Raw genomic sequence first — 13,395 nt, forward strand, 5'->3', positions numbered from 1 at the left:
CTGACTGGCTACGGCACCGGCATAGAAGACTTTACTCTGAGTAATTTGGGGTTAGGGGTGATAGTAGCTGAAATGTGTCACCGGCAGCTGCCTGGCTCCTCCCACCTCCCACAACACTGGCCGCAAGCATCGTTTTTATGGCGCCACACTTGCGTATCATGTTCCATAAGCCAAGGTCCCACCCTCACTTCTGAACTCCTTAAGAGTCATGAAAAGATTCAACTTCCTAGGAGTCCAGGCTGCTTAAACCATTTCTAACATTTTGATGTTGGCATTGTTATTGCACTGTTTGTCAAATTACATCCCCAGTAGCTGATAAGTGAAAAGCTCGCTGGGTAGAGTCTTATACTGGATTGTATCAAGCACGATATAAGATGTGTTTCTCTGTTTGTTTATTAGGTTGAAGAAAGTTTACTAATTGTCCCTTTGAGGCATAATAGTAATCAGTCAATCAATGTGCCTGCAGTAATTTAAAAAAGTAGCATAACTCTGTAATTTAATGGTGAAGGGAATAACTTGATTATATATTCTTGCGGTGCTTTGGATGCCACTGATCAGGAGGGCAGTTCCTAATTTGCTTTTCGTTGTTTATGTGTGGAGTTTCTGACTTCTGTCCATGACATTAGGGCACGACAGCCTTCTATTACGATTCGTCTGGATCTGCATAAATGCCTTTGCTGGAACCCTCGATTTAGCTATGGCATAAGTGAGACAGATCGAGCTGATTAGGTAAATTGGTTGTTTTCCAGAATTGGTGCCCGACTATCTTAATATAATTATTTTTCCCACATACTGGGAGGCCAAACTGTGTGCGGGTTTTATTGTTTGTTTTTTAAATGACCTCTTGCTATATGTTCTGGAAGCAGAACCTTCAAAATTCCTTCAAAATTCCTGAAAAATACCTTTTAAGAAACACACCTTCAAAGAGAAACTCTCAGAGGCCAAGGAAAGGAATTAAAACTGCTATATAGAGTGCAGTGGGCAACGGGTGCAGGCACACACCCTGGGAGGGGTGGGGTTTATTTAGGGGCATGGGGGGTAAAGAGATAGGAAAGGTGTGGCGAAGGACCTGTGGTTGCCAGTGGGGGGAGTGTTCTTCCTGCAGGTGGCTGGGAACAGTTCCTTTGATGTTGGCATGGGGTCAAAGAGGTAGGTGTCCTCTGGGTTGTATAATTGGGGGGGGGGAGGCACCAATGCCCTAATGCTTACCTTGGGTTTTACCTCTGACCTTCTCTCCAACGTGGGCTTTTAACTTGTACCAGGGAAGATTTTTCTGCCCCCTGGTTGGAGCCATTAGTAGCCGCCAGCCTCATCCTGTTAACATTCCTCGCATGCGGTTTCTAAGTCGACCTTGAGGAACCGGTTGTTACTGTCTGCTTGTGTGGTCCTGACCGAGGAATGTTTTTGGGTTCCCGGAGGTTCTTCAAATCAAAATAGCTATTGTTTTCAGTGAAGCTGCAGTTGTACCAAAAATCTCCCTGATTAAAGGCGTTTGGTCGGCAAAGTTTATCTGAGCTTATTTAGGCGTTGTGGCTAATCATGCTGAACAGAACATTCCAAACAGACACTGTGAAATGATAATGGTTAGTTGGGGCGGGGAGGTGGGCACAGGTTTGCGAGGAATAGTATGCCAGTTATCATGCTTTTGTTGAACAGAAGTGCACTAATGTTGCTGCTGTTTGGGCACCTGCATTCCTGAGGGATGGCCAACAACCCATCTGTGATTGAAGCCCACGGCTAGCCTTGGAGAAGTGGTTGGCTTTCGCTCTGCTCCCACGACATAGCCAGCCCGGTGTCACACTCAATACGGTCCATCTGTTAACACTTAGTTCAGAAACCTGATTAAGTGCCCTCAGCAGGGCGCCTGGATGGCCAGTCTGTTGAGCACCGTCATCAAACCAGTGAGGGACTGAGACTATTTATTTAAGTCTAATGCGCCTTGTCCTTCCAAAGGAATTTGGCAGTGGGATGAGCAGGCAAATGCCATTGGAGAAATAATGATGAATAGATTTGAAAAGAGTGATACTTCCCTCAGTTGCATCCAGTCCTCTTTTCCATTCATTCCATCGCGTCCTTGGCAGGTGCAACCTGAACACAGTGTCCTCCTACTATGTCTGGGCGAAAGACTGATACTTCTGCCGTCGTTGACGTAGACTGTTACTCCCCTGAGAACCTGCCCTGGGAGATGTGCCAACCTGCCGCCCTTACTCTTCCGGGGCATTTATCTTGTGACTTAATGAGCTATCAGTCGGCAAGTTCTGCGTGACTTTAAGTTCTGTGGAATGTAGCCAAGATGCAGAGAGAACGGAATTCCTTCCTTTTGTCTTGCTTTTTTTCTGGTCACTTTTAATTACCTCGCTTGAGTTGTGCACCTGAACTTGAAGCTCAGACCCTACAAAATTAGGTGTGACTGCAGAGCCTTAAATGTACCACATATTTAAATGCCTTGGACTCACAAAGCGACGAGAAAGCACAGGCATTGTCTGCAAAGGTGAACAGAACTATTGGAGGGGACAAGAGGGGTGATATAGCCGCGATATCAGATGTGTGCCGTCGCATTCCTTTGCACCGGACTATGGGAGACAGCAGAGCTCATGGCAGTGGTGAAATTCCGTATGACACGTTGCCAAATGACAACATTTACCAGCCATGCCGCACTCTGTGCTTTGCTGTTTTTATACTTTGAACTACACGCACAAAGTCATTCCGTCCTCAAGCTCCAAGATGAATTTTAAACAGATAACTGGCTGAACGGGAAGGCATAGTAATCCATTCCGTACATTACGCCAGCACCATGCTGGCAAAAAAATGCTTATTTGTGCAGAATCAATCAGGAACAAGTTTCCACTTGTCTGCCTGTGTTTTACTTGATGAATGGATCAATGATTTCTTCATGGACTTAGCAGTTGGGGTGGGAGTAAATTCTGCTAAATTCAGAGGATCACTGAGTAAAAATGAGCTGTGCTGCACGAAGCACTATGCCTCAAGTGAGAATAAGCAAGGATGCAGATCAGCCCCGGAGGTCTGAGCTGAGGAGATGGTCAGTCCCTCTCTTTGAGAACGTTCTCCAGCAGCAGAAGGGCTGTGACTCAGCAAGTTGTTATGCATCAGTTCAGTCTGACTCCCCATACTGAATGTATGTGCATCTTAGCAGGGTAGTGTCCTGTAAACATAGTGTGCTAATTCGGGGTGGGGGGGGGGGGGGGGGCAGGGCAGGGGAATGGAGCAGATGTGACTCCAGCACAAGGGACACATTACATACAGTTTAACAACACCCAACGCAATCGGGGCGCGCAGAGCAACCACACTGCTGAACTGGGACATGCTGTGCTGCTCGAAGTTCGAGCATCCTAAGAAGCCCCCCCCCCCCCCCCCCCCTCCCCGGCACTGGTGGGAACTCACCTACCCGCCCCACCTCACCTTTCCTAAAACAGTTGACAGAGATATGAATTTTAATGCTCGTTCATTAATAATCATTATTTTGTTGGGGACCCGTGGAGTCAGAAGGCCAGGAGTCTTGAATGTTCCACCTAATCAGGCTGGAGCAGGAGATCATTAAAAAACGATCCCTTCCCATCTGGCTGCAAGGAAGTTAGTAGGTGAGTGTGGGGGTGTGGGGTTGGGGGGGATATGCAAGCAGAAGAGGATTTTATACATAATTTTATTGTTAAGCACTGCGGGACCCAGGGTATGTGTGGGAACTGGCGAATGAAAAAGCATACCAAATATGGTATCGGCATGAATGATGATATTTACCCTGAACACTGCATTGTACTCACTTCTCTGTCACTATGGATACATGTTGAGGGGGTCATTGTCATTGGACGACCACTTCTTTATCTCACAGGAAAGACTATAGCACTTCGCGCTTTACGTATGAGCGAGAGCGATGGACGACAGCCGAGCAGTAAATCCGCAGGGCCCACAGCCCTGCTCAGCTCGACGGCATGTGACGCGCCATTTGGCTCGACTCCCACATGCGAAAGGATTGCTGCCGTTTCCGCCTGCAGAGGACAAGCAGGTTTTTTATTGCGCTCTCCTTCTCTTGCCCGATGCGACTTTCGGAGAAGATGCGGCCTGGTTTGATTATCTGTCCGTTGCAAGGTGATGACTCCCAGGAAAGCCCTGACACCGGCAATTACAATGAGGATGCAGGGCCTTGAATAATTTACACACAGGGTGGAGATTTACCACAAGGAAGATGCGATATATACAGAGTAATACAGAACACAGGTGCAATGAAACAAATATTACAGACAGCATGCTACAAACTGCTGAACCCAGGCGTACACTAGTGCACTGGTGCCCTGGTATTTGTATCTCTAACATTAGAGCAATGCTGTCAACTGCAGTGCTGCTACTTACATCTCATTATCAATCAGTGCCGTTAATTAGCTCTGGGATTATGGTTTAATTACTTTCTTCGTTTTAAGTTTGGCTTTATGGGATCAAACTGATGAATGACTTCATGACTTCATCCAGCAGTGGGTGAACTTATACCCTTGCATAATTTGTTTTTGATTAAGTTAGTGTTAGGCAGAGATGTCCCTAAGTGTTGATCTATCGCTTTATCTGGAGAATCATGTTTGCTCACATTTTCTGTCCTGTTGGTTGAAGCCGCCAGTGTCGTGTCCGGTGCACGAGCGGGAAGCGGGGAAGCAGGTTCAGGAGATGAGGATCAAAAAAACGGGTTTTATTAACGAAAGCGGGGAACGAGCAGCACGAGAAAAACGTTAATGACGGATCTGGGGAGACGGACTAGCACACGGTCTACAGTAAATACACAGAGCTCAGAGACGGAAACGCAGAACAGCCGAAAACAATCAGGGATGCACACGAGGCTGATGAAGGGGGCGTGGCACACAGGAGGATCGCACGATCAGGTCATGATAACCAGCTTCTGCCAATCACTTTAAAGCATGTGATCTACTCAGCCCAAAAAGTGGATCGGTGAATGAAGAAGTAGGAGCAAAGTAGGAGAAAAAGAATGGATCCTAGGTACTTTATACTGACAAGGTGATGCCAACTGAAAGATGGAATGTTACTCAAGGTCTGGTTAAAACTGATTTGTGCTGATGCAGTGGGTTCAAGTTCAGAGGGTGTCGACAGAGGTCAGCAAATGTGGTCAGCTGTTAGTGGTTTAACAAATTGGTCCTGTTAGTGGTTTTAGAGACAGATTGGGGCAATATAAATGAGAATGATAAAGAATCTGATCGTCATGTTTTGAGTGGACGTATACCAATACATTGATGATGCCGAGTAATGTATTACGCAAACCTTTAATAAAGCAGTAATAGATGGAACTTCAGACAAAAGCTCTGAGCGGGAGCCATTTAGCAGGAGCAAAGGCTTGTAATTACACTGTAGTGATGCATTTTGCCTTGTAGCCCCTCCGCCTGTCTGTCACGTCTCCATGGAAACGCCCTGGGAAGCAATGAGGTCAGGTTTTGTGACAGAGGAGCAGGTGAGGAACGCTGTGTTCTGCAGATGGAGAGAAGGCTTGTGTGTGATTGTGTGAGTTGAGGTGTTGATATGGGGGAGCAGGTGAGCGAACAGGCAGAGGTTGCTGTCCAGGTGCTGGGGTTGACTGTGAGCGGCTTGGGAGGGTCATGGAGCTCTGCTGGGTTTTTAAATTTAGCCGTCTTCCTGCCTCCCACTAAAGTGATGGGTTCTTAGCCCTGAGCTCTGAGGGAGTAGAGCAGAAGCCTGGCTGGTAGCAGCAGGGAGCCACTGTCCCTCGTAAGAGGAACATACTGTAAGAGAAGAACACACCTTTAGCTCTTGATGTGTCCACACTCAGTGTCCAACTGGCGTCATGGTAATAATAAAATGCGACTGGAATCATTATGCTAATGGACTGTGCTAATGAAGCTGCAGTAGCAGTGCCAGTGTGTCTGGGATGTCCATGCTTTCTGGAGATGTTTTGACTGTGCTGGCTAGAGCCTCCGCCGACAATGCACAGTGTTTGCGCTGCCCTCTTACTGCACATTGGCGTCTCTGTGTGTTCTCTGCATGCAGAGGCTCACCTCGCTACTTGTGGGCTGGCCCTTGGGGACGCCCCCCTCCGCCTTCCCCCAACAGTCCATGTTTCTGCAAAAAATGTCTGGCACGGAGCTGGGAGGGAGCGAAAGCATGGACTATCTGGGGATCCCCGAGGACCAGGTTTGGAAATGCTGGTGTATTGGACCTTGTGGCTTATACAGATCTTTTCGTATGTGTTCTCCGTTGTCCGTGGCTCCATAACTCTGTGACTGCGTGAACAGTTTGACTTCTTACTGCTGTGTGAAAACCATTGACCACTTTTTTTCTTTTTACACAAGACCACTTAGTCTGGGTTCAAGTCTCTGACAAGGCTCCATGTGTGTGGAGTTTGCATGTTGTTCCCATGTCGTCATAGGGTTTCCTCCGGATCCTCCGGTTTCCCCCCACTGTCATGCTGAGACTGATTGTAACCAAATTGCCCGTAGGTGTGCTTGGGTGAGTGAATGGTATGTGAGTGGGTCCGATGATGGGCTGGTGCCCAGTCTTGGGTTATTCCCCGCCTTGCGGCAGTATCCTCCGGACCCCCTGCTACCCTGAATAGGACAAGCGGTTTCAAAAAATGGATGGATGGATGGACAAGACCATTTTCCAAGATCAAAATCTTACAGATTCTGCTTGCTGGGTATTTTTTTATTTACAAAAAATCAGAATCGTATTTCTTAACATTATGACAGCAATTTTGTTCAGTGTGTTTAATACCATTGCCTAGTGCCTCACCATCTTGTGCTGCGATGGGGTTACTATGGGCCAAAGGCTGGCTTTGCCTGCCTTGACTTGCATATTTTGCTCTTGGTATCTGAAGTCCTACTGCCTCTAGCCACCTGGGACATCTTCTGTTCGGTCTCTTTAATGTTGCCTTGTTGAGTTTAATTTGTTGTATGAAATGTTATTACCTGTATAATTAGTCACCAATTCATAGGTACTATAGGGTTCACTATCATTTTAAAAATGGAGGTCTCATTAACCTCTGTAAATTAGTTTTAGATCTCAATTAAAATAAACTGAATATAACATATACATTTGTGGAGCTCTTTGAGCTCTCTTGGGGCTTTGATGGCCAAAGAGTTTCAAATGAACACGGCCAACAACATTTGTCGTCGACGAGCAGTTGTTTTTCCAACATCAGGAGTCCTCGAATCATGCCTGCTGTCCCGAAGGTTTTCCAGCCTGAATTTGGCTCAGGGATTCTGCAGCAGAAGCTTGTTCTCGCAGCCCGGCCCGATTTCATCCCTTCAAGGCGTCAGCAGTGTTCACAGAGCGGAGCTCATTAAACAAAAATCAACTGAATGTTTTCTGTACCTCGGGAGCAGAGACAATCAATCCTGCGGCGTAAATTCTCCCTGCTGGGCTTTTGGTAAAATCATCTGTACAGACTTTCTTCAACTGAACAGGAAGCATTTATGGGTGGGGAAGAAGACCTACTCTGTTGAGGGGGAGGGTCAGCCTCAGCTTCCTACGTCCTGTTTCCTCATTCTCCTGCAACTCTACTTATGTTGTGGAGGAGAGTCATGAAAAAAACAGAATACTATTAGCCCCTCCTCCTCCTTCAGGTCCCACCCTGAAAACGAAGAGTTCCTTCCAACTCCTTTCCTCGCCAGTGGAAATGGTCAATGCGGCAGTGTGTTCTTCCACTCCCCGTGAAATCGAGAACTTCAGTAGTACCTGGACCTCCTTTGAGATGCAGCGGCAGTCCTGGAGTGCCTTGATTCTGATAAAACTTCCTGAAAATATCTGCTGGATTTATGACAGGTTGCATATGACTTGGATGAAACTTGAATGAGTCAAAACATGTGGTATAATCAGCAACCATAATCTGAGTACGTTTCGGATGCATCATATAAATAATGTAGTTGAGGATAAGGAATAATTGATTTCAACACTTTTTATGGAGTAATTAACACTATATTCCACAACTTAAGCTCAGCTAGTATCCACATTTATATAAGCATACTTGAAAATGCACTTGGAACATCGTTGGTAATATTTGCTGTTTTGCAAGGGAAAGTAATTTCATAAGATAAGATTGACCTAATTAAATTTTCAGTTGATTAGGCTATTTATTCAGGCATTACTTCCCTTCGAGTTTTTGGATCTCTGCAATCTCACATCACCACAGTCATCGCCGCCTCCTTCCAAGTCATCTGTCTAATTATGTCCCAAGATGTCATTCACAAGAGCTGTCGGAACGAGGCCAGGAGATAACGTTACTTCTGTGCGGCGTTGCGGCAGCCCCTGGGACCACTGCGTTGGGCAGGGAAGAAGCCGGCAGCTGGATCCACTAGGGAGAGAGAGGATCTACAGCCAGTCATCGAACCTGAAAAAAGACCAAGGTGCCTAAGGGAGAACCTCATGAAGAATGACAAGACCTTTCATTGACCTGATGATGAGCCTGGCAGCTGAATCAGGGAAGCACAGATCAGAAGGATGCTCTTGTTCATGATGGAGTAATACAAGATCTGTACATACGAGTTTACTTAGATTCTTAGGACAAGTCTGAGATTCAATGAACCATAACGTTTCATGCCATCCTGTGTATGAACTACTGCCTGAGATACACAGAAACACTCATGATAAGCAGTATGAAAGGGATGTCTATACACTAGCATTGGAGCTGCGTGTTTAACTCATGTTCGAGGTTCCTGACCAGTTCTTAGGATTTTGAGGTTCCTGGAAGTGGCTCCGGAGACATTGCCAGCTGAATTATGTCCAGCATTCTAATGCTATCAGTTACTAATAAATAGTAAATAAAACCAAAATAGATATAATTTGCCTGTTAGTAATATTTTTTTGTTCATAGAGTGACGGATTGAGTAGGCTTTTAATAGCAATGTGGATTTTTGAATATGTTACTGAATTTGTTTTTCTGATTGATTTGCAGCTAAGGATAGTACAGTATTTGGAGTTGAATAGATTCCATAATAGATGGGTTTTGGCAGGATTAATGTTCTCACCCAGCTGCAGTTGGCCACCATTAGTCTGTGAAGGAGTCCTTCGTGAAAGGACTTGCAGTTCACAGTGATGCAATCACACATTCATTTCAGTGTGACGTCTAGGAGGCTTGGTCTTCATCTGACATCACGGCATCGGTGATGTCACAGATCACCCTGATGGCCGGATGTCCGCTTCGCTTGTCGATGTCGACAGGCCGCAAATGCATGATTGTGTCCCCGTTCTTGTGTGTCTCGAGTGTCAGACGTCTCCTGTCACATCCTTTGTCTGATGTTGCTACAGTCTGTGCACTCTGAAAATGAATGCCATGTCGTGTTTGCAGATGCACTAGAGCACGGCTGGAAGGCACCGCCCCTCCTCCTCCAACCCCCCCCCCCCCCCCACAACACAGCCAGCCCCACCCACTAGCGGCAGACGGCAAGGAGGGAACGGTGGTTGGAGGATGCAGCCTCACACTGAGTTTTCTCCTTTCCACAGCGACTCCCACCCGCCGAGCTCTGCCCCAGGGGAGGCAGGGCAGCACGAGGGCAAGGGGGAGGCGCAGGATGGCACTGGTGCCACGCCCGGCGGAGCGGAGGAGGAGGAGGGCACGGGGGCCCGGGGGGGCGCGGGGCAGAAAGCCAGCCTGCACCACACCGCCTCTCCCATGAGAGTGCAGCGGAGCAAAGGGGCCGGCGCCTGCTCACACTCTTCCGCTTCTGACTACGAGCTCTCGCTCGACCTCAAAAACAAGCAGGTAGGGGCACCGGTGGAGGCGCACGCTGTCCTGCTCTCACCCGAGCGGCGCCCGGCGCCCTCACGGTTCTGATCAGACATGGTCAGAAGCGAGCGATGCTGGTCCTCATCCCCAGACGACCCTGAGAGAAGCCTGCAGAGGTCATGAGCTCCAGGCCCGATGATCCTGGGAATCGATCCTGGTTTCTGGCTGCTGCTTCCCTGTGGTCCATTTTTTCGAGGTTCTCAGAAACTTGTCCTCGCACACAAATCTGTCAGTACCCTCGCAAGCCGGTAGCGTCTCATAGTAAATTTCCAAGTGTCTCCCTCATGCTTAGTAGTTTTGAGTTGTGTACTACTTTTAGGTTGGCTCCATGCTTTGGGGGCTCAGGGAGAGGCGCACTTTGATTTGAAGACGAGATCAAGCTGTTTGTCATCCTCTCCTTTTTTCTAGAACCTTACACACAATGCTTAGAGGCTTAGAAATCACCTCAAATATGCTGCTTTGCTCAGCTGGCTCAAATAAGGCTGAAAGATGGTTCATTGCCATGGCAACAGCAACTGCTAATATCACCATTCCATTATTTCACCTCAGTAGTTTCGACTTTGCTGTCTCACACTGGGTGTTCGTGCTTAGCTCAGGCTGAGGATTCCTTCATTTGTGTATTTTAATTTCACAGTTTTGGAAGCCAGAATTTACCTGAGGGCCTTCTGCTATGGGCATCAAAGCTCAAGATAATTCAATATGTCACGACCTTTGCATTTCAGGCCTAAGAATGTGGTCCTGCGCCTTGAAACTGAGTGTGATGTTTTTGTTGCGTTTCTCATTGCTGTTCCTGTCCTGTTTTTGTATGGGAAATTATTTTCCAAGTGGATGACGTATAAAAACAATGACCTGTGCGCCTGGTGTTTTGGTACAGTGGATTTTTTCAGATGTGGTTGGAAAACTTGTCGCAGACTGGTTATTAATTGTTCATCTCAAAGTGAAAAATACGCAGGAATCAGATGACCTTTAATGGTCAGTAACTATATAGTGAAAACACTGTCTAGACAATGGGTTTACTGTCAAAAAGTCTTACTGCTCCTCATCTGATCCCATCCCATGCATCCATGTGCATTTGAGGTTAGGGCGAGTGCCTTCAAAAAACCTCATAGGAGGTTCCTCACCACCTACTAGGTAGCATGTATGAGGGACACATATTCACTGAAGAGGCACCCTAACTATTTTACTGCTAGGCCTCTAACCTGACTCATCCTATCCCTCGACATCTGTAGTAGAGTAGAATCAACAGCTTCCTTACAAATGTCCCCATTGGATTGATTAACTGGGTTTGGTCAGAGTCTCAGTAACTTGAAGTTGAGAGGAAAAAAGGAATATGGATGTTTCCTATCTGGTATGACGTTGGTCGGACTGGTTTTGTACTTTGTCTCAAGGAGATATTTTATCATTTTCTGTAACGGTTTTACAGAGTGGACGACTCATTTTATGACAACCTTGATACCTGTGCATGATGGGAATCTGTTATTTTTCAGAATTACCCAAGGAGCAGGAAAACAGAAACATATTTTTCATTTGTATGGTCTTTAACCATGTGAACTTCCATCAAAGATCCATCAAATCGACTTTCTGTCTGGTATGACATAGACATCTGTTGAAACAAGTAAATGCTTGTCCGACTTACTGGCTTTGTCCTGAACTAAAATTGCTACCAGAGGTTTTGTGGAGGTACAAATGCATAGTACTGTAGTGCTTTGGCGAGGGGGCGATCCATGGTGAGACTCAAACTTTAGTCCCCTGCACCAAAGGCAACAATAGGCTAAGGCTTTTTATCAAGACTCATAGGTTTTATGCAGTGCTTTTGCTGCATCACATGTGCAGCTGTACAGTTGTTTGAACAGTATACAGTTGACCCTTCTCAGTTGCAAATTTCCACATTATAGTTTCGATATATTGTGGGGCCGGCATAAGAAATGAAACGGAAGTGTTTTGGGAGTCTTGCAAAAGCCGCAGAAGAAACAAAAACTTTATTAAATCATAAATACATAAAATATATGTACAGTGCTGGTTGGGAGGACGCCAAGCGTGTTTACGGCACCCTCTCACATCATATCTTGCAGTGATCTTGCACTAATGTTTGCGTTTCCTGCTTCTCGTATCTGTTTGTGCTATTTTAGCGCCCTAAACTGTACTAAAATCTGAAACACTTCACTTCATTCGCCAAAGGGGACCAAAACATTTTACATGGTTTTTCCAGATGGTGGGGGGCTGCACCTCTAACCCCTGCGATGTGGAAACGTCAGCCGAAGTGTCATTCACATTTAGTTCCGATGTAATTTTTCTCTGACATTCGGATACACTGGGCATTTGTAATCCAAAATGCATCTTACAGTGTTTATTCAGTTTTCTTAGTGAGAATTACTTCATTGATTCCTTTTTGTGGGGAAAACCGACACAGGCTTTAATGTCCACATTTAACATGCGAGGAAAGTGATTGGCATGATGGGATACTTGTCAACACATTTCTGCTAGCTGGTAGACAGTCAAAATCCAGCTGAAGTCATCGGGAGGCCATTTCTGTCTGCCAGGATTTCCATTCCTTTCCCTGTAATTGCTTTTTCAAGCACCACAGTCCGTGCTTAAACAGCATCACTTCAGAGTTTATTAATCAAATAGTATTTATCTCTGAGATGTTTTTTTGCCAGGTTTAAAGCACCATAATATAACCTAACCCTTTCTACACATACACATGAACTGTGAAAAGTGTGACATTAACCCATAATGCACTGCAGATTTCCACTTTGGGGAGTTATAAGCATATGCGTAGTTGGCTCCTTCACAGCTACAGGCTATGTGCTTCATGTGTGTTCCTCGCTTGTATGCCTGCTAAATAAACAACGCTAAGTGTATGGATTAAAATATCACGGCCTGTAGCAGGAGCATAGAGGTGCTGTATGGTAGCAGCATTGATTCAGTACTGCTATGATTGTCCACTCTAACAATCACTAACAATGCAATTTTTGGCAGCTATAAACTTCAGGCAATTCAGTCATGCAACAGTCAGCCGTAGATCCTCAGAAAAGTGGACAGATTCAGTGGCTCTGAACACCTAAAAATGAACAGATCTTTTCCTTCCTTTCTCTGCGGCTTCAAAATCTAGACTATTCCATCATCGTTTTTTATTGCAGTTCGACATCATTTTCCCAAACCCACCATCAGAATGTCTTTAAACTTCACGGTCATTTCATTTCATCTTGCTTAAACCTCTAACTCTGGAACATTTAACCCATGACCTAGATCATGGAGACAATTTCAGCTCCCCCGGCGTTTATCCCCTGTTTGTCCTAGCTGATGTTTCCAGTTGGATGTATAATTTGCCATTCGAACCCGTACCCATTCTGGGCAATGGAAGCACGGTTAGCGTTCTAATGCAAAATGGCCGCCACATGTCACGGCATGCGGGACGAAGGACTCAAAGGCGGGCATTAGGCAAAGAAGGGGCTTTAATAACTGAACGAGAGCAGGGAAACAAACAAGACCACGAGGGGTCAAAACAGGAAGGCGAGTGTGGGGAAGGACACGGCAGACAGGAGACGCGACGTCAATGACCAGACTGGGGCCGACGAGACAAACAGGTACTCAAATGCAAAGACTAACAAGGGGTAACAAGCAACAAGTGTGGCTCATCAGGG

At 46.1% G+C, this 13,395-nt stretch overlaps 1 protein-coding gene across 6 annotated transcripts in view; it reads left to right on the forward strand.

Annotated features, from left to right (window-relative positions):
• LOC125742075 (IQ motif and SEC7 domain-containing protein 3-like) overlaps nt 1–13,395 on the forward strand; it is a 235,913-nt gene that overhangs the window by 44,202 nt on the left and 178,316 nt on the right. For 5 of the 6 annotated variants that reach the window (XR_007398001.1, XR_007398006.1, XM_049013732.1 and 2 more), the window contains one exon: nt 9,469–9,727. The exons of the other annotated variant lie outside the window; for it this stretch is intronic. Coding sequence is in view for 3 of the 5 variants with exons in the window: in XM_049013732.1 (XP_048869689.1) it covers nt 9,469–9,727 (259 nt within the window). In the remaining 2 variants the exon portion in view is untranslated. The remainder of the gene's footprint in view (nt 1–9,468; nt 9,728–13,395) is intronic. 6 annotated transcript variants of the gene reach the window in all.

The sequence above is a fragment of the Brienomyrus brachyistius genome, chromosome 1, assembly GCF_023856365.1.
Source record: "Brienomyrus brachyistius isolate T26 chromosome 1, BBRACH_0.4, whole genome shotgun sequence".
NCBI classification, from domain to species: domain Eukaryota; kingdom Metazoa; phylum Chordata; class Actinopteri; order Osteoglossiformes; family Mormyridae; genus Brienomyrus; species Brienomyrus brachyistius.